A 22,290-nucleotide genomic window follows, 5' to 3' on the forward strand; every position below is an offset into this window, starting at 1 on the left:
AGCCCCCTACTGGCACTTCTGTGTATATTTAAAGCTTAACTCTTGCTACCAAATTTCTATAAAAGGATGCAGATACTACACAATGTCTAAAATCTATTCTATTTTTGTTTTAGCTTGGAAATCACCAAAGAAGAAGACAAGAAAATTCACACACTGAAATCAATGGGGTACTTTTAATAAAGGTAACACTGAATAATCTCATTATATGTTAGACAAAAGAAGTCAGTCCTACAAGAAAAGAGTGAAGAATTTTGTTTAATTCGAATACAAACAAAAAATACAAAACTGGTTACAACCGATCGTCTAAGTCAGACACGAGTTATTCCATTCAGAGGTTTCACTGCCTAAAAAGCTAAAAATGACAGTCCAGGCATTCAGGCAGAACAAAGCCCTTGCTACCCACTGAAGTACAGATACCTTAGGGGAAAATACTAAGGGAACAAGACATTTTAAAATACTTCATGAGCAAAAAAAAAAAAAACACCCGCATCCATCATTCTTTTCCATAATCCTGTTATGTTGATAGGGCCTGTACACGCTTTTCTCAACAGGGCTGCATTGACCCATCTCATTTCCTTCCAGCAGATCGTGAACGACTGGAAAAAAAAGACATGTTACATAAGCATTACTGTAAATACACCGTCTATATCCCGTCACAAAATTATTCACAAGTGTAAACGTACCTGCGTGATCTTGAGAAAGACCTAGAAGGTTTATAGGTTCTATCTCGGGATAAAGACCTCTCTCTTCTCTTCTCCCTGGACAGGGACCTATAAAGGAAATGTAAATATGCATAAATGCCCATGTGCCAATTATGGCAATTCCATCTGTTTGAAAACAAGAGACTGGTTAAGTTGAGTAAAATTAGGATTGCTAGACCTTTTCCCATAGGAGAAACTCTAACACTTCACATTGTATTTGTTAATCTTAGTACTGCATTAGCTGACATGAACTTACAGTGAACAATGTAGTTTTCAGCATTTAATAATCTTTGTTAATTGTCAGTACAATTGCTCATGTTAGTTGTGCTTAATTTTAAAAACATTTAAATAAATGCTGAAATTAACATGAACTAAGATTAAAAAATGACACATTTTCATTGTTAGTTCATGTCAGGCATTGCAAACCCAGGTGAAAAAGTAGTACACCTCCATAGTGTACTCAAAGCGCTTTACTTTTGCACACTAATTTGTACCCAATATACTGAAAATTCATCTCCAGTACATCTTAATATGTTCTTAAAATTATCCAAGTGTACTTCAGTGTGCTATTCCGAGACACCACGAATATGAACCAAAATGCACTTTTAACATACTATATCTGTATTAAAAAAAATTTACTTAGTAGGGCCGGGACTCGATTAAAAAAATTAATCTAATTAATTAGAGGCTTTGTAATTAATTAATCGAAATTAATCACATTTTAATCACATAAATATTTGACCTGAGAACATTGAGAAGTTATTTTTTCACATGGATTTTTAGTATACCATGAATAATGACTGAACAAAATATTGTTTATTTTTGTTCAACCAAGTCGTTGTACTCTGAGTCGGGCTAACGTCCACACTAGCTGCTATATGTTTTGCATTGAGATGATACTTGAGGCTCGATGTGCTGCGGTGATATGTGAATTCCTTGTTGCATAGCTTACACACAACCATGCTCTTATCGACGCTTCCATCCGTTCGTTTTTATTAAAAAAATTCCCATCCACGAGACCAACCAAAGCGATCTCATCAGCTTCTTCGTTCATGTTCACTGTGGTTTGTTGTTGTCTGAAGTCATGAACGCTAGTTGGTGCTCCGTTAAAAATGTTTAACGCGTTATTTTGTGTGTAATTAATTAATCTTAATTAACGCGTTAAAGTCCCGGCCCTAGTATTTAGTTAACACTTGTATTAAACTTGAACTCAACTTTCATACAAAGATGGGTTCAAGTTTACTACAATTGGTACGTAAATACATTTTTAGCACATTTCAGTTCATATTTATGGTGTCTCAAAATAGAACAGGAAAGTACACTTAGATGATCTTAAGAAGTACTAAAGTTTAATTTACAGTATATTAAGTACAAAATTTGTGTGGAAAATAAAGCACCCCAAGTACACCATGGAAGTGCACCACCTTTCCACCTGGGAATACCAACTTGTGTTACAAAAACAAAAAAAATACTGAAACTTTAAAAATCACTTGTTTTATAATCAGTCAGAATCACCACCTCCAAACTATGATTTGGTGAGTTATCTGCATAATTTCACTAGTCAAGGTTAGAATAAATAGCAAAGTATAATGAAGATAAATAATGAAAATGGTTATGCTTGCCTAAGCAAGCATGACTAATAACGTGATGTCAACACTTTTGTAAGCGTTCCCAAAACATCATTACAACTCACCTGCTCCGGCTACGACTGAAGCTCTGCCTCCTGGGAGAACTAAGTATAGCAACAAGACAGGACAACAAGTCAGAAGTCAATTATCATGCACTTTCTTTTGGCAAAAGCATTCAAACTCATGAGGGACCACGCAATGACAATCTTTGATTGAAAACACTATGCTTGTCTCATCACCACTGTTATGCTCACCAATGTTAACCATTACCACTCAACTTAATAAATCCACTTTAACTACTTATCAGACCTGGCTGTTCTAGTTTGCACATTTTGGACAGACTTTCACGGTAAATGCACTCCCCCAAAAAGATTTCAGTAAGAAAACTGAAATCCAAAGAGATGTAAATATATTGTTTTGGGAAAAAACTTCACTTTAGATATTGTACTACAAAGAATACCATCAAGGAAAAGGTCATACCTTAAAACCACCAACAAAACAAACAAATGAAATTCAAATGTCATTAAGCGGGAGGAAAAGGCATTAACTTACTATTTTGTATGGTTTTCAACAAGCTAGTTATGATGCAGTGAAGCTGAGTGCTGGTCAGGAGGGCGTAATTTGCGGGGAGATTTTGCCAGATGGTTGCTAGATGTTAACATTGTTGACCGCTATACAGTACGTGGTTGAAGATGTCAGTTAGATGAGGATTGCTGAGGATATGTTGTCATGTAGACATTTGGGGGGGCATAAGACCCGTCGATTGGTTGTAAGTGTGGCTTGGTAGGTTTTGCCGATCAGGTTAACGTCGGAGGAGGTGAAGAAGCCTGAAAGAGGCATGCTCAGGAACCAATGGGCTGGTGGCCATGCTTGGATCATGTGAGCTGATTGGTGCACGCTGGTCACATGATGCTGAAAGAGGGCTAGTTGACTGACTCAGAGGTAGATGAGAAGAGGCGTGGTGATGTCTCTGAAAGGGGGGTGGGGTGGTCAGCTTCATCAATAGAGATAAAAATGACACAAAACCCAAACAATAAGACGACTACCAAATTATGCTACTGTGCACCTTTGACTAGAGTTCAAGATATTGAACAGCACCATCCCAAAAAAATCGAACGCGCCAATTTAGAGAGGACAGGACATGACATGAGGCTGTGCTTTGGGAATGAAGCATAGGTTAAGGTAGTGCAATGTCTGATCTACACTGAAACAAAAAAGCTGTAAACAGATCAGGGCAAGCAGAGCGCCGAGAGGATTTTGTGGTCGACCAGGTCAGCCAAATTTTATGACGCAAAGTCGTTTTCTTCAAACCCCACACCTATGCTTATTATTCCACCCACGTTAGTGCTTGTAGGGATTGGGTTCAGACACAGGTCACTGTGTTACGATTAAGACCATCTAGGCCACTAAATGTTCATTGAGAGCGGAGAGAGAGGTTGTACCGGCGTCGTTGAGGTGGACTGCGACGTCTCGCATCATCACGTGGACGGCGATTCCAAGATGGAGGTGGTCCTCGATACCTAGAACGTTTTTCACCGCTGGACATTTCAACTCTCACTCGACAACCACAAACTGTCCTGAAACGGCAACCAAACATGCAGGGTCACAAAGATTGTAAAAAACAATATTTCTTTAAGCGTTCGTTGCTGATCCCATTTTTTATGACAACTCAACTTTTTTTAAATGGCACGTTTATTCACACAAAATGCTAATCTGTGATGCTTTAATGCTTCTTCAGGACAAAAGATTATAAATGGACGTCTTTACCTTCCATCAAGCTCTCTCACAGCATCGGCTGCATCTCTTGGATCTTCAAACTCCACAAAAGCAAAGCCCGGAGGATTTCTGGCCACCCAAACACTTCGGAGTGGACCGTAATATCCAAACGATCTCTCCAACTCATTTTTGTTACCACTGTTTCCCAAATTGCCAACATAGACCTTACAATCCAGTGGACAGTCCCTTTGTAAAGAAGGATCTATGTAATGGGAGAGAAATAGGGAAAGCGTAAATTTTACAGGATTACTGTGTGTCAGAAATAAATCCAGCATATTCAGAGGACAAAATAACGCAAATGAGTGCAGTTTTTTTTGACAAATTAAATTAGGACTCACCTCCCATGTTTGCACCGATCCAAACTTCACAGTAGAAAAAACCTACAAGGATCAAAAATCAAAATAGAACAATTAAGTAATAAGTTAACTTGGATGAGAGAGGCCTAACTTTAACATCACAAATTTGGGGTATATCTACACCGATTCAATCCACAGTACAAAACTGATTCTGTGCGAACCGTTAATAAATAAAAACGGCAAAATTCACGTTAAGACGAAAAACTGCAAATAACCGGACAGCGCCGAATTAATCAAGTTACAAAACTTGCTGAAACAAACAGAAAATGCAAAAGCAATTGTTAGTGATGAATGTATTAGTACAGACAAAGCTATCAAGCTAATATGCTAACTTCTATGCTTAAAGGCCTACACGCGACCGCCATAAAGCAATCATGAGACACAAACACAAGTATTTTCAATAAAACAGTGATAATTTGCACTAATGCAGTAAATTATTGTTTTCTTACCGGCAAATATGTTACCGAAATCGAAGACACGCGACCGCTGCAAAGCGCTGCGTTGCTAGCAAGCTAATAGTAGGGCTTTCGAGCGCGAGTTGAAAAGTAAACGCATTTCCGCTTTTCTTCAACGACGTCACAGGAAACGTTCTCACGCGTAGAAATGGCGGAAGACAACAGCCATCACACAACTGAAAAGCTGACATGTGAATGTTTTTAGTATTAATCATATTTATATTTCAACGTAAAATAATCAATGTAACTAATGTATGCGTCTAAAACAATAGAGCAAACCGCACTATTTCTTTGTGTTGTTGATGCACCATTTTTTCACAGTCTCTTAAACCTTAGATCAGCTAAACAAATTAACTAAAAAAAGTTACTTTAATATAACTACTCTGGATATCGTTTTAGAAATATCAACATTGAATTTAAAAATACACAGCATACTATGCAAAAATCAGCGTTTAAGACAAAAATACTACAAATATTTTTATGTTATTTTGATGTGTCCATGATGATATAACCTATAATCTGAGTTCAATAAGCGTAATAATAGTGAACTAAATACATTTTGGGAGCAAAAGTTTAGCCATTGTGTGGATAAAGCAAACACCATGAATGTTATTCAACATAAATGCCTTGTATTCATAGAAGGAGCATTACGCCAGTCTTTATTTTTGTCACACTGGGCAGGCCTGTTATTGTGGACGTGTGTTTACATTCACCTCTCTCTAGTTACACCCCCAGTTTGTAAGTGAGATTTGTTATTCCAATTTAGTGCTGTTTTTCTTATGTGTCTCAACAAAGAGATAAAAGCAATAATATATTTTTATCATATGCTAAAGTTGTTTGTTTTTTTATGCAAGTGTGAATATGTGTGTGTGTTACCACACACGACACAGAATGTGTTTTTTCTCAGATTAGTACTGCACATTCTGTTCTGTTTCACTTCCTGATGATTGGTTAGCCTCCCATGAACCCACCCTCACAGACTCCATAAACCAAAATATACATACTGAAACACACACGTCAGTAACATGACACTGATACTTAATGACATATATTAAACAGCAAGAACAAATGTAGATGCAGTGATCTTCAACCGTTAAGATATTTTCAAAAATGATGTTTTCAATAAAAAATTTGTTTAATAACCCTTTAAGATTTTTTGTAATCTTTACCCTTATAGGAACATTTTAATATGAGGCTGATTTACAGTGACAGATTGTATTGCATTCAAAATGTAATGGGTGATGACATCACTGTTATAATTTCACTGTATTATTATGATTTATATATTTCGTACATGAATTGTGATTGGTCCGTGAGTGCCTAGTGTTGGGCAGCAAACGTTTAGGTGCTTTTTGAGGCTTAAACGGGCCAAAAACCACTCACAGGACAAGCACACTGAGTGACATAACACTTTTAGTCTGTTTCTACTGTAGCCACAAACTCATGCAAACAGCATAGTATGCTGTTGTTGTGCCACTAAGAAGACTTTCTGCCTGTCAGTCTTTTGATGGTGACATCATAGTGGGACTTTGGGGAGCAGAAGTGGTTTAATTCAGTAAAGCTAACATATAACTTATCTACAGTGTGCACAGCATGCAGTTTTTGTATGTTTGGACTACCCAGATGACCTAATACATTTACCACATGCACTGCACATGAAAGACGCTGATGTGACCTTCCTTTACAGAGAAGTAGCATCAGTCACAAAACAACTTTTGCAAAAACATTGTGACTCAATACTTGATGGGACTGCCCAAAGTACAACATTTCCCAAAACTTTTAAAACCCAGTACTCAAAAGTGAAAAACAGCCTTGGATAACTGCAATGTAATGAGGTCATGTGACAATCTTGCATAGTACTGTTTAAAAAGTAGTTTGGCATGGCATAACTATTGTTTTTATTATTTCAAAGAGAACAGTTGCAACCCTGTATCACGAAATTATGCAAGATTTCAGAGTGTTCTTGTTTGCAACAGACATAAAACAAGGTGTTTGTTTTCGACAGGCGTTTTAATAGCGTTTTAGTATGTCATTTACACACACATTCGTTTAAGCTTTAACACAACCCATAAGAAATTCACATATAACATTATTTAAAATAATTATATATTATGAATTATTAAACCGTTTGCTTGTTTGCTGTAGCCTACACGTACTTGTAAACGCATAAATAAATTTAGTTGCGTAGCCTACGATCTAGGATGCTGGATCCGTATGCCCTTAAAAAAGCAGGTCCGTGAGTTAGTGCTTAAGACGTCGTGACACACTACATCCTGGTTTTTTAGGTTGTACGTTATACTTCATGAAATTTTTAAAATAGACGCGTGTTCAAAAACAAGACTTACCTCTTTTACAGCGATGATTCAATCATAGGTGCGCTGAGTCTCTATACCCGCAAGTGCCACTAGAATGAACAAGAACAGAAGTCTTAGCGCGCGGACCAAGACAGAGAAACTGACATGTTATAGGTTACGTAAAACAATAAAATAAAATTTAGCTCCAGTTTGTTTTTCCCGATCCCAGCATACACAACCTGTCTATCATTTCCGTCTACTACTGATAGTCTACTCCGTATGCGAAGGTTCAATTATCCCAAGTGCTCTGTTTAAAGAAACACGTACCCTGCTAAAAAGTTACAAATTTAAATATTTTGGCGTGCATCTAAGTCTTACCATAAACTAATAAACACTATAAAATTTATGTTAAGTTGTAATTAATTTTATATATGAAAGTGTAAAATTAGTATGCACTGTACATTTTTTATATTTTTTATTGTTATTTTGTAGCAATTTTCCATATTTTTATCAAATCAATTAATTGATGTGATTTGTGAATCAGTAAAGTATAATTTAATCAGTTATGTCAACATATAAATAACTATTACTGATGACCAAATTCATAATATTGTTTACCATTAAGGGTAAACTAATCACATTTCCTTCAAGAAATAACACACAGTTATTATAACTGCTTGGTATTGCATGCAAGCAAATGTTTATGACTCAAACCCAAAAAAGGTAGAGTCCCTAATCATACGCCTTAGATACTAAACATTTTTCTTTAGTTGTCCTGATGACCAATTTAATATGCATACTGAAACGAAAACCAAAATGTCATCATGTAATGAATGTTATAGGAATGCCTCATGCAAGAATGATGTCATTTCTATAACTACTATAACTACAGATCAGAATCTGTAACATGAGAACATGCCTACATATGAGCCCCAGGTTTTGTTTAGAATCTTTTGCTTATGACTTTATATTTCATTATAATTTCAAACAACAATAATGCTAAAAAGGTCATGGAAGTTTGGATGGACTGTCCCCACTTGCACCTTGTTGGCAGTGTGTCACTTTGGTCTGAATCCCTATCCTCAAATGCTCCCCATTTGTTTGCTTGTGCCATCCGTACTGAGCGGTTTCACATTCTATGGTGTGCTGCAGATCCTTGCTGCTAAGATACCAAACTAAGGCAACATTTAGTTTTACTATCTTTCATGCTACAATGTACTACATTTACATCATCTTGGCTAAACCTGTTGAGGTTAAATTTAGGAAAAGTCATTTTAACTACTTCAGCATGAAAGTTTATTATTCTGTATCTTACAATTACAAATAGATCAAATCAATCAGATCTTCCTCATGTGTATGTACAGATGCTTTATTGAATGTCAATATATATAACATTCCTAGATCAACTGTATATCTGTAATGGCTTAAAAAGGGAAACACTAAAATGCAAACAATCACCTATTGTATTCACACTAACACCTCTTGTTCCTCCGGTGAGTGGGTTGGGAACATTTTGTAACCATTCCGGTCTAAGAAAGCACTTTGAGTCAGGTAACACGTTGCCAGTAATTACGTTATTTAATAAGCCATTCTGACTCGACAGGATCTGATTTTGGCTCATCCTCTTCTGTCAGACAGTCATTGAATGACATTTTAATGTCATTAAACTCACAAAACATTAGATATACAAATCAATTAAAGATTTATGCTTGCCTGTCCTTGTTATTTAGCATTAGACATTCTGATTTAAAAAAGCTGGATTTGTTTGTGGCTCATACTGTGTTATAAATAATATATACAAATCGATGTATTAAAGATGTTGCAATACAATGTAAGGTGGGTTGCCATGTGTTATTCAACACTCTGATTTAAAAAGCTGCATTTTTGTGATTTTACTCAACACACATTGTTAAAATTAAATAAGCTATATGGAATGCAAATCACATATATTACTTAAAAATGTCTGGAATTTTCCAATAATATTCCTAATAAAAGAAACCAACGCATCAGCATCACCAGAAAACACGGGTTCTCTTCATTAAGGGTAAACGCAATAAACTTATTTCCTCACAACTTAATATATTCGTGTTGTTCTCTCGGCGTATCGCCGTGATGCGTGCGGTTGTACACGCTGTTCCCAACTTGAGCTGTTCAGTCAGCACACAACGGGTTACGGGTCAGGGTGTCTACTAGGACACTGTGTTCTCATCAGCGCGAGCTACAGTACAGCCGGAACATTGTGTTACTTTGTGGACAGTTTCCAAGGCCTGCCCTTAATTTTTACACCAAACCGCCCTCCCCCTGCGCTCACTCCTCCTTCTTTTATCATTTCATTTCCCCGTCCAAATGTCTCGTAGAGGCGTAGCGTGTTGATCATTACTGCTGTGCAGAAGTGTAAAATACTGCCGGTAGAACATCTAGTACTCTCGTGCAGAAAGAGGGCGGGCTCGTTCCCCTTTAAGCCGCTAGGCACAGGTTGTATTTACCGGCAAGACTATCTGAAGTTACGCACGTACGGATACATGGTGAAACACATGAGAGGAACGAGCTACAAAAGGGAAATATTGTAAGTATTTATGCGTTTCATGTTTTTTTTTTAACATTTTCATCCACCGCGTCTCTTTTTATAGTTAAAGCTGCGTTCCATATTTAAAGTAGCCTGAAATGACGATTTCTGAACACAGGTTTTATCACAAGGCACAAATGAAATGTTTTACTTGCTACACGATGTCATCATGTATTTGAACGTTTTGTCAGGATAAAACGTGATTTTGATAATAGCAATTAATGAGCCACTTCTTTTAAAACAGTGTTCGTGAGAAACATTTCTAATAAAGAAAATATCATTAAACACTGTTGGATAGACAACTGTAGTTCAATTTACATTTATCCCAATAATGCCGTTTACAAGAGATTGTAGCCTACGTGCCATAGATGTACTGAGGGACGTTTGTACGAAAATGAGGACACGTTAAATATCCTTGTACTAGTGTATTATTGGTGTAGGAGAACTTATTCAATCAATTTATATTGTATTTTATATTCTTTTATGTTGAATTGACATTTTCATCATTCTTCTCAAACCTCTCCCCATCAGTCCACGAAAGCCCTAGGACTGTTTAAGTGTACATGGTGTAAAATGAGAAGGCTGTTTAATTGATTGATAATGTGTTGTGTCTCTGCATCATTTTTAATTTTTAATTTGCAAAGCCCTGAGGAGCCGGTCTGAAGGTTTTTCTTAGAATTGTGAAGGATGCTGCATCATGTTCTCGTAATCGTTACATCACTGACCAGATATGGCTCAAAACTTGTTTAAGTTGATCTTCCTCCTGATTAATTGTACTGCATTCTTTGTTTAGACTCATGAAGCATTATTGTGGTTAAAAAGTGGATGTCTACTGTTGTTTGATAAATCTCTTTCAGACAAAGATGTTGCCACGTATTAAAAATCGAGAGGAACTGAATGTGATTATTTAGGAATCAGCTGCTGAAAAGCACATTTCTATAAATATACATTTATTTTAAGTATTCTGGGGCTGTCTGAGGTGGCTGTTTGTCTTACTTTAATGTAAGCTGCCTTTAAAACAAAATACTCATTAATTTTAATGATGATCTGTTATTTTTGATCATTTAAATGTAATGTTTTAACGGAAAAGTCCTTGTACCTGACTGGATGATTTACAAGTAATCTTTGTGTGCACATCATGTTTTATTTTATTATGTCGACATAATGTTCAAGGATGGAATGAGTCAACTGTCGTTGTACGCTCATCCTTGCAATCTCACCACGCTGCGGACATCTGAGATGGATCCCTAATAAAAGCTTGGAAAAACACCACCACCTTTAAACAAGTGATTTAAAAAGGAGAGAAAGACTTAGGGACAGTTGGCTGGAAAATTATGAAGAGATAACCGAGACAAACAGACCAGAAACAAACAGACTGGACAACAAAGGAACTTTATGTGGTTACAAATACATTAGATTTACATGGCATTTACATTTCTTCATTTAGCAGACACTTTTATCCAAATGCGAGAGCAACTAACATTTTAACTAACAAGTCTTATGGTTAATTTTTAATGTTACTTAACATTTAATAGAGGAACTCAACATTCGATTCCAAGAAGGTTTGTTGAGGACTTTCAGATATTTTTGGTGATTAATGTGCATTGCCTAAGGTCAGAATTTAGTTAAATGTCTTCAACAAAAACCTTGCTTAAGCAGCATTAGAGAAGAACAATCGAGAACATAGGTGGTTACTTTGTGTTTGTATGTTAGGACAAAAATAAAATTAGTAAGAGCAAGTTGGTCAATTACCCCAAACAACTTCCTATACGATAATCAAATTAAAGCCGTACTTGTGGCTCTTGGGTTTGTCGGCTTACTGTCGTACATATTTAAATGTTTCAGTCTAAATCTTTCTCAAGCATGGTTAGTTTCCACAGCTTTAATGTCATAACCAGGATGGGAATTGGTTAGAGATCAGAAGAGAGAAATATCTACAGTAACAGCAACCAGACTAAACGGTTCTTTTGTTAGTGTCAAACATCCATTACTGTTTTAACTCCTTAACTTTCCAAAGGTCAAAACATGCTTTCAGTGAAGGGTAACGTTTATATTAATGAATACATTATACTTTGATGTTATCAATACGTTATCTTGGCCACATGTTACGACTTAAACATTCCAGTCCAAACATCAGTTTGGCAACGAGCACCCTGTAAGTCAACAGCCAAAAACAATAGACTTATTTATAGGGTCTTTATATAGATACGCTCTCCTATCTGCTTGTATTCACAGGATTGTACATGTGGATACAAATTAAGGTTTTACATTAAGAGCCTTGAGTAATTGATGCATCACTGCGCCTGAATTATAACGGACGGCACTGTATGTTCCCTGCTTGTTTTTGTTTTGTTCCTGTGTCTTTTTACTATATAAATCTAAGACATCCTTTTCCACAATATGAACTTGTGCCAGGAACTCTGAATAAAGGGAACATAGTGTTCTGCTACGCACGTTCACAAGCTTTCGTGTACGCTTTAACACACATACCCCCAAACTCTACACACATACATATACACATATATACCTCATACACTATGGGCAGGTTTCAATTGAGTTTTTCTGGAATAAAAGAGCCAACTTTGTGAACATTTTCAAAAAGGCAAACACGTGCACACATATGCACACTCACGTATTTGTTGGTAATGTACTTTGTGTTATATTTTTAACCCTGTATACATTACCTAACAGTTTAGATCTCATAAAAAAGTACAAAATATTTTGTATAAAATAATATACAGAAATGTAACTGTCCAAGTATATGTCCCAAGCATAAGGTAACATATGAATGAGTTTGTATAAGATTCACAGTTAAATACTGTATTTTTTGTTTTTCAGGGGAACACGGGTATGTACAAGTGATGAAATGTCATCTTTAGAGGATATTTTATCCGGTAACCAGTGCCCAACTGCTGTCTTTACGTCCCAAGGCACTGATGTAACTCCAAAGAAGGACCGTGGAGTATGCAAGGTGATCCAGTCATTACCTCACTAACTTTATTACTAGTTTGGGATTTTCTCCCAAACTATATTTATTGGGTTTTGTTTAACATCAAAACAAGACCACAATAGAAGACATCAAGAAAACCAAAATAAAACGAAATTATTCTGGAACTTAAAATAAATAGAAACCGTGTGCGTCTTAAAATAATCTGATGTCTGGTCCACTTGATCAAAGAAATGTAGAAAGGCAATCTATTGCTACTATTAGTTTATTATGAGTTAATTGTTTCCATATATGCCCATGATATAATAGGGTCACATTTTTATAAAATAGTTATTAGTCAATACAGTGTAAAAAATACTTTGCTGCCTTAAATTTTTTTTGTTGAATCAACTCAGATTTACAAGTCATGTCAACAGAGATGAGTTGTCACAATTTATAAAATATAGTTGAAAAAAGTCAACTTAATTTTATAAGTTAATTATTAAGTTAATAATTTTTTAAGTATATCAACTCACTTGTAGTTATAACAACTCATCTCTAGTCAAGATAAATAATAGTAAGTTAAAATGACTTGTAAATCCGAGTTGATTCAACAAAAAATTTAAGGCAGCAAAGTATTTTTTACAGTGTAGCTGCGTTCCATATATAAATTACTTAATTATATAAAACAAATCAAGTATAACGTTTTCCATGTGTGAATACAGAGTAGTGAATATACTTTAGTTAGCACTCGAGCCAGCATGGACTTCTGGCATTTAAGGCTCATATATTAAAAGCCTCAGTTTAAGTATTGCTAAAATTGTATCCTGCCGTTCTTGACCCCTCTAAATGTAATATCTTTTAACTTTTTCGAAATCAAGTTAAAACTCCAAAAACTTGTAAAACTAGGGCAAAATGAAAGACATTGACATTAAAGGAAAATGTTGTAATAGCAGGATGAAAATATTTTTACAGTGAGGTTTTGTGCAGAACTTAATGATCCATGTTATCCCAGCATGATACGAGAATGTACACAGTATCATTAAAAGCAATACTGAGGAGATTATGCTTTTTTATTAAAGATGTTACATCAACTTTTCTTTGTTTTCAAAATCATCATCTTCTGTTTAAGTTCAGATTAATATGAAAAATCTGGAGTTTGAATGATCAAACGTTTGGACTTTACTGTATGTGTACTTGTGCTCTCAATGTAAGGAACACTGTAAAAATACTTTGCTGTTTTGTTGAATCAACTCGGATTTACAAGTCATTTCAACTTACTATTATTTATCTTGACTAGAGATGAGTTTTCTACAACTACAGGTGAGTTGTTATAACTTATAAAGTTAAGTTGACTTTTTAACTATATTTTATAAGTTGTGACAACTCAACTCTGTTGACATGACTTGTAAATCTGAGTTGATTTAACAAAAATTTTAAGGCAGCAAAGTATTTTTTACAGTGTAGGAATTTTATGAAAAAGTCTGCTGGAAAACATGATATAAAAGCTGTATTGTTATTCAGGCGCTATGTGCGCTTGAGAATGATCCGGTGTTGATTAAATCAAAATAAGTATGACCCAAAAACAAACAGTTTACTTTTTCTCCCATTAAAGATTGTGAAACAGCATGGTGCGGAGGGTGAAAGACCGATGATTGGGGACAAAGTGTGTGTCCACTACACAGGAAAACTACTCAACGGAAAGATGTTTGACTCCAGCCTTGACCGCAAAGAACCTTTTGTTTTCAACGTGGGCAAAGGTAACAGATTCCATTCTTTTCATCCAATGAAGTAATAGTATTCACTTTTTTTGTCACATTTTTTAGGGAAAATAGAGCAATGTGATGTCTATTTATAAAAAGATAAATCATTATGAACAAGAATCATGCATGCTATTATATTTTTTATATTAGTTAATCCTAAACACTGACATGTTTTTACCTGAATTGTCTAATACATGTAACTCCCATTCATCATTTAAGGATCGGTAACAAACATTTTCCCAGACAATGACTGACATACTTGTGTAATGATGTGTATGGTTGGCATTTAATAACAGGTTTAAAAGTCAAAATACACCCTATCTGCTGTTGATTAGATAGGAGGTTCCTTTCCTGTTATTTGTTTTGTTCTCAAGAAGACATTTTTATGTACTGTGATGGTGGAGGATATTAATGAATGCAAATTGAATACAAATAATACAAAAGGAAAACCTTATGATGGTATAATCATGCTTAGGCATAGATTTCTTATGAATTTATGTTTGTTGAATTCACACAGGTCAGGTAATCAAGGCGTTGGACATTGGCGTATGTTCCATGCAGAAAGGAGAGATGTGCGTACTGCTTTGTAAACCCGAATATGCGTATGGTTCAGCTGGTAGCCCCCCTAAAGTTCCTCCTAATGCAACTCTCCTGTTTGAGGTAGGTTTGACAAGCGATTTAATAAACGTGTACATCTATAAACCATTACAAAATGTTGTTTCTGTAGCTGTAGAGTGACTTCCTGCAGAGGTTAGCTGCACCCTTAAATCAAACACGCTTGAACCGGCTAATCTTGAGGGTTACAGGTGTGCAAAAGCACGGGTGGAACTAAACTCGGCGGGGTGGTACCTCTCTAGGAATGGAATTTAAATGCCCTGCGGTGGTGTATATAATGCCTAAAAGTGCAAATGTTTCACAATTAGATCGAGCTACTGAGCTTCAAGGGGGAGGAGCTAACAGACGATGGCGGAATCGTTAGGAGGATAAAGGTCAAAGGTGAAGGCTATTACAATCCAAATGAAGGGGCCACAGTCCACGGTAAGTCAGAATTCGGATTTCACTGGTCTTTTGGTTAAAAAGTGAATTAACATCTGGTTTAATTTTTGACCTTCAGTACACTTGAAGGGTTGGTGCGGAGGCTGTTTGTTTGATTCCCGTGATGTCACATTTGTGGTGGGTGAATCAGAGGACGTGGGTGTACCCCTGGGAGTGGACAGGGCCATGGAGAAAATGCAAAAGGGGGAATGCTGTCTGTTATACCTAATACCCAAGTAAGTAAACATATTAGTAGTTTAACTGAAATTATGTAAAATATCTACAGTAAAAAAATTTAATTTTGGTTAACTGATCTTACCATATGCGTTAAAAAAGATTAGACTTGAAACTATCAAGGAAATACATGTTGAATGGGCGGTTTCCCAGACAGGGTTTAGATTAATCCGGGACTAGGCCTTTAGTTATATTAGGAAATTTAAGTACTTTTTATAAACATACCTTACAAAAAACAATGGCACTGATACGGTGCAAAAGTCTTAGGCCACCATGCCAAAATTAGATTGGTTGTTTTTACAACGTTAAAGTGACCATATATAATTGTTTCTCAGTATCTTTAATAGAATACTTCCAGAAAATACAGGAAATGTGTATATAGTATTAAAAACTGTATAAAAATGTAAACCTAAAGTTTTTAGGGTAAACTCCCCTTAAATTTGAGCAATAGCAGGAAAGTGCAGGATCTCTTAAACCTAAATAAAATTCAATCCTAATTTCTAATTTTAAAGAAAATTGTCTTTTTTACTTCATTCTTCTCAAAACGCTCAAAATGTGTTTCGTGCCAAAAGAGGTCACACTAAACACCGACGGATGCCTAAAGAAGACATTTAGTCCTAAAAAAGTATTTTTTTTCTGTACATATTTCCTGTATTTTCTGTTTGTGTACTCGGCCCGACTCCCTTTTCCAAAGTGTTTTCCAAAAATCATGCACCCCACCTTTAAATATACAAAATCAGTCCATAAAAAGAGGTATTTGCATGCTCAATATTTTTACAGTCTTACCCAGTCGGTTTTAATTGCAGGTACGGTTATGGCAAAGAGGGCAAGAAAGAATATAACATTGGATCAAATGCAGAACTGCTATATGAAGTCACACTTAAAGACTTTGAAAAGGTCAGTTTCCATTTATATTTTAAATTCATTCAAATTCTACGATTTTGTACGTTTTGGGGGTCAGTAATCAAATATAAGTAAACTCATTCATACAAAAGATCATATTTCTGTGCTCCTATTGGATCTCACACGATGCTCTTTGGAACATTCTCAATTTCTGCCGAAATATCTGACATGAAATGGATCATCAGGTTGTGCACAAAATTGGCAAGTCCATGCTGTTCTTAAAGCAAAAGAGGGAATTATAAGGAAATATAATAAAAAATATTAAATTAGAAAAATGACGGAAAAAAACTTGCCACAACTTGACCTTTGGCTCCACTGAATATATGACCCTGGACCATAAGTCGCAGGGGTATATTTTCAGCAATAGCCAACAATACATTGTATGGGTCAAAATAATCATTCCAAAAATGTTATATTTTGTACATTTCTACTGTAACTATATTAAAAATGTATTTAAATATTTATATCTCTGCCAAATACTGCCCTATCCATCAATAAATATTAATTTATTATTTAGCTTGACTGATTTTGTGGTCCAGGGTCACATTTGTCCCTCTAAAAATTTTATTACTGTTTTTTATTACAATTACAAAAGAGATCATACAAGCTAAAAATTGTTCATCTTTTCAAGAAATACCTCGAAAAAGTAGCTGAAAATCCCAAAATACAGATCAAGTGCCCCCTCTAGTGGTCAACCAATATTTATTACATATTTGCTTGAACGCAAGTTTACACCGTTTCTTTTGTTTTCCCAGGCCAAAGATTCCTGGGAAATGGACCTTAAGGAAAAACTTGAACGTGCCGATTTGGTCAAACAAAAAGGGACACAGTATTTCAAGGTTTGTAATGTTCACGGACATTTGGGGATGAACAATCCCTTTACGGCATCAGTGTGTGTTATAGATATTGTCTTATGTTTTATACAGTGATGTTTTGATAGCAGGAGTTGTTTGATTGACAGTGTTTTTTTTTTTTAATAACGTTTATTCAAGGCTGGACGGTACAACCATGCTGTAATTCAGTACCAACAGATTGTAAACTGGTTAGAGATGGAGTGTGGGACAAAGGAGGAGCAGCAACAAGTCATCCAATCTCTTCTGTTAGTGGCCCATCTGAATCTCGCACTGTGCTACCTGCGTTTGCACGAGTACTCTCAGACCGTGGAAAACTGCAACAAGGTAGTGTCTGAAAAAATACACAGACCTGCTACATTAAATTAGAAAACGAAGAGTTCTGGTCTTTTGTTGTGATTGGCTGAGCTGCATTTAAAGTCAATTGTTGCATTGCTTGACAGAACAATACTTTTTTTTAGTTACATTTTGCTTTTGAATAACCGTTAGCAATAAGCTTTAAGAGGTGCTTATTTGATTTAATTTTAACTTTTGTCACACTTTTTTTGGTTTCTAGGTGATGGAGCTGGACTCAGATAATGAGAAAGCTCTATATCGGCGAGGTGAAGCACGCCTTTTGCGGAACGAGTACAGCATGGCCCTCATGGACTTCAGGCGGGTTTTGCAAGTCAACTCCTTCAATCATGCCGCCCGAAGCCAGATCGCCATTTGCCGGCGCAAGATTCGTGAGCATCACGAGCGTGATAAGAAGATCTATGCAAACATGTTCCAGAGGTTTGCAGAACACGATGCCAAGGTATGCCAATGATCACAATGGCCAGATGGGAAAGTTTTATTCCTGACAAATTCTTGACAATGGTATTTCAGAAATGTGGTATTGGGAAATACTTAATCCAACTGAATTCTTTACTGGAGGGAACAGTGCCCTTGGTTGTTCTCGACAAAGCAAACCAAATTCGGAGGGGCTTGTGGCGAAGCTTATTGACATTTTGACATATTAGTCAGATTAATAATTGTGCTTTTTATGTTTAATTTAAGGGATAGTTTACCCAAAAACTGAAAATTAATCCTCATGTCATTCAAAACCGATATTTAAAAAATCTGCAAAACACACAAGAAGATATTTGAAGAACAATGGTAACCAGATAAACATTGAAAACTGTTGACTTTCATTGTGTGGAAACAAAACCATTGAGGAATTTTGCAAAATATCTTCTTTTCTATTACGCAGAAGAAAGATTGGCATGAGAGTAAATAAAACATGAGATTTTTTAGTTTTGTGGGAACTATGTATGACTTTTTACATCATATGAAATTATATATGGGAACTCTTTGAACACCACATCTCAAATTCGATTATTTATTGTATTATAGCCTATTCTTATTATGTTATTTCATATAACACTTCATACAAAAATATAATGAGCAATAATTAATGAAGAATTAACAAGTGTGTCCAAACTTTTGATTGATGATAACAAACAATTGAATGACAGGAAATGAGATAATAAATATTTAATGATAAACGGCCAATCAGGCACCACCATTGGCTCGTGCCAAATACCATCCGATTCATAAGGCTGGTCGAAATCTAGTTATTCGAAATGTAATTATTTTGTCACTTATTGGGAGCAGCCATGCTAGCTGGAGCCATTTACTTCCAGTTTTTGTGCTAAGCTATGCTAACGGTGGGTGCATCATACAGCGTTACGGGATGCACGATGAAGAAAAGGGTATGCATGGACTTATCTAACTCTGGGGGACACAGTGAATAAGCTAAAGTCCCAAAAAGTCGGCGTGTTCCTTTAAGATGTTTGAGCATCTTTTATAAACATGCCTTAGACATTACTGGTGTGCATCTGTATACACAATTCAATATGGCACTGGCATATTTTAAGATCTGTTAGTGCAAGTTATTTTCAGTTGAGACACCTCAAACATGTGTCTTAATTTAGGATAAAAGGGCCGTTTACATTATAACGATAATAACTATAACGTTAACCAACGATAAATATATTAGCGTCCACATAACGATAACTTTATGCTAATTCGCTCGCGCGCGCGGCACTCTGGCAAATCACTTCCCTTTAATGGAATTAACTACGGTAATATAGGATATTTCTTGTAATGTAAACAGTTGCAAAAGTTTTCATGTCACTGAATATGCTGTTCTTGTTGCATTTACTCAGCGGTTAACCAGCAGCAGATGTCTTCAACATACTAGCATGCTGCGTTTCACGTAACTAAACAGTGAATCTAGTAACGTTAGTTTACGTTATAATATCTTACCTTTGGCGAAGTCCGTGTGGGAGGAAAAAGCATTAGGCTACTTAGTGAATTTCGCAGCAACTGCATCAGCGTTGGATAACTGAGGTAATTTTATGTTATGGATCAGGCGTCTCCACTGGTATTTAAGTGCGCGTGCACTTTAAGTTCAAGTAGATTTGATTGGCTGTCAATTGTTTATCGTTCTTCAGGTGGGAAAAATCACTCGGAAAGTGATCCTAACGATATCGTTCATTGTATATTTATCGTTATAGGTGTGGCGTGAACTCCGCTATTCTCTTTAATATAAAACGAATTTCAAAACTATAATCATAATTATCGTTATAATGTGAACGTCCCATTAGCCTTAAACCTTAAGGGTAAAAGTTAAAAAATGTCTAATGAGCTGTTTGTCTTTGCTTCTAGGTGGTCACATTAAAAAGGAAGAAGGAAGACAGTGTACATTCAGATCAAAATAAGCCGAGCCTAAAGAGACCACATTTGATTGAAAATGGCTCCTAAGGTTTCAGATGCGATCCAGGAGACCCCATTGATGGGGTTAGGCTGGGACTTCCTCGCTGAAGCCACAAGAGAGGTGACGTATAGGGGCGTTGATGTACCCCTATGCACTTTGATGACCTATGACCTCAATATCCTAAGACTGAAACAACAGATGTTGGAGAAGATTCTAACTAAGGTTTATGGGCACTGAAGAGCTACAAGCTGAAATGACATTCCTACAAAAAAAATCAACATAAACATCCAAAGCGCACAAGTCTGTGACCATCTGTAAACCGCAGTGGTGCATGCCTCAGCCCTAAAAAGGCATTCATCAGTTGCATTTATGTGATATCATACGGTTTGATATACTTCATTATAGACTTGAATACAACGTCGTACCTTGACTTGTACTGTATGGTATTCAGTTTAACCGCATTGGCGTGCATAATCAGATTAGGGGATTACATTTGCAGCGGCGAGGCGTCTACTGGAGACTTGATGTTTTTTGTATAGTATTTGTATAGGTGTGTATGATATGATAATATACTAGATACGGATAGCTGGACCTAGAAGTGCAATCTTCCCACCGAAAAAACCTACTTTGCTGCTCTCCCAGCCGAAGGGTTTAGAGTTGCAACAAGCCTACATCCACATTTTTGATACTTTTGAGACTTCTGCATGCTTCTTGACTGCATTCTGGGAACATCCTAGATTCGGGAATATATTTCAACGGGTTAGTTTAAACCTGGAATCTTTGACTGAAGTTCATTGCCAATATTTTTTGAATTAAGTTCCGTTAACACTTTGAAGCTTTGGGGCTCGGACGCTTTTTAGATAAATCTTTTGAAAAGAAAGGAATATTTCGAATAACTGTCCTCTTGAAACCCACTTGTTTATTCCTTTAAATACTAACTAGTGCAGTTCGCATGTTTTTTTCCACTTTGTTCCCCATGTTTCAGATAGATTAAATAATAATAATAATAATAATAAATGGTTTGTTAACAATTTTGTGTTTACAGTTTGATGCATTACAGCTGGCCTGTCAATAAAAAGAGAACAGACTGTTCAAACTTTTGTTATCATTTTCAATTAATGTGTAATATTGTACCATTTAAAATTATTACATACATGGCAGGAATGTTTTAGTAGAATGGGCACCTCTTAAAATAACTGGACAGTATAAATATGCTGTACCCTAGAAAAATGTGTCATTGTAAGCATGTTATATAGTCTTGATTACAAATTTTCACAGTATTTCAGATACAGAATTTTATTAAATTACACACAAACACACACACGCACACACAGACACACAGTTTTAGGCCACCACCACCAGCTTTGTTGTTTTAGCAATATTTGTTGTCCATCCATATTTATTTTTCACTCTTTTTATAAGATACAAACCAAACAGAAAATTAAAACAAAACGAAACAATTTTCAGAACTAAATGTCTTCTTCAGACATCAGTCAGTATTTAGTGTGACCTTTCTTGGGACAAAACACATCTTGAGCTTTTTTGAGGAGACTGAAATCCTGAAGTCATTCGATTAAAATGAGAAATTAGGATTTAATTTAATTTAGGTTTCAAGAGATCCTGCAGCTGCCTGCTATTGCTCAAGTGGAAGGGGAGTTTACCCTAAAAACTTGACACTTCAGCTTATACTTTTATATTGTTTTTAATACTACATACACATTTCATTTATTTTCTGTATGCATTCTAATAAAGAGACTGAGAAATAATTAAATAATTATATATGATCACTATACAATTGCAAAAACAACACATCTAGTGGTATTAAACAGAGTACTGTACACACACACACACACACACACACACACACACACACACACACACACACACACCACACACAAATAACATTGTATTTACATTGCTCTGCTTTAATTATTAATGTAAATATAACTCTTTGAATGTATTTATTACAAATATATTGGCCAATATCTGCTTATATTTCCTAAACCACCGATGAAAGAGTCCAGACATTAACTCATTTCAGTCTACGCTCATGTTTTGTATT

General features: G+C 35.8%; 2 protein-coding genes across 5 annotated transcripts; one reads left to right on the top strand and one right to left on the bottom strand.

Moving 5' to 3' along the window:
- Window positions 1–239: 239 nt before the first annotated feature.
- srsf3a (serine and arginine rich splicing factor 3a) lies at window positions 240–7,479 on the bottom strand. 4 transcript variants are annotated; one of them, XM_055212761.2, is made up of 7 exons: window positions 7,262–7,479; window positions 4,444–4,485; window positions 4,097–4,307; window positions 3,772–3,906; window positions 2,395–2,433; window positions 684–770; window positions 240–596 (listed from the first exon to the last, which is right to left on the bottom strand). In XM_055212761.2, the coding sequence occupies exons 2-7, from the start codon at window positions 4,448–4,450 to the stop codon at window positions 569–571; spliced, it is 507 nt and encodes a 168-aa protein (XP_055068736.1). In that variant the 5' UTR covers window positions 4,451–4,485; window positions 7,262–7,479; the 3' UTR covers window positions 240–568. The 4 variants fall into 4 exon arrangements, with proteins under 4 accessions (XP_055068736.1, XP_073726476.1, XP_073726474.1 ...); XM_073870375.1 differs by having other exon boundaries at window positions 4,444–4,482; window positions 7,260–7,479; XM_073870373.1 differs by lacking the exon at window positions 7,262–7,479 and adding an exon at window positions 4,911–5,059.
- Window positions 7,480–9,555: 2,076 nt separating this feature from the next.
- On the top strand, window positions 9,556–21,324 carry fkbp5 (FKBP prolyl isomerase 5). Its single transcript, XM_055212757.2, has 11 exons — window positions 9,556–9,776; window positions 12,615–12,747; window positions 14,318–14,462; window positions 14,983–15,125; window positions 15,389–15,503; window positions 15,580–15,736; window positions 16,541–16,631; window positions 17,393–17,476; window positions 17,630–17,815; window positions 18,045–18,284; window positions 20,180–21,324. Exons 1-11 carry the CDS (start codon window positions 9,733–9,735, stop codon window positions 20,273–20,275), a joined length of 1,434 nt encoding a protein of 477 aa, XP_055068732.2. The 5' UTR covers window positions 9,556–9,732; the 3' UTR covers window positions 20,276–21,324.
- Window positions 21,325–22,290: the final 966 nt, after the last annotated feature.

The sequence above is a fragment of the Misgurnus anguillicaudatus genome, chromosome 8, assembly GCF_027580225.2.
Source record: "Misgurnus anguillicaudatus chromosome 8, ASM2758022v2, whole genome shotgun sequence".
In the NCBI taxonomy this organism is placed as follows: domain Eukaryota; kingdom Metazoa; phylum Chordata; class Actinopteri; order Cypriniformes; family Cobitidae; genus Misgurnus; species Misgurnus anguillicaudatus.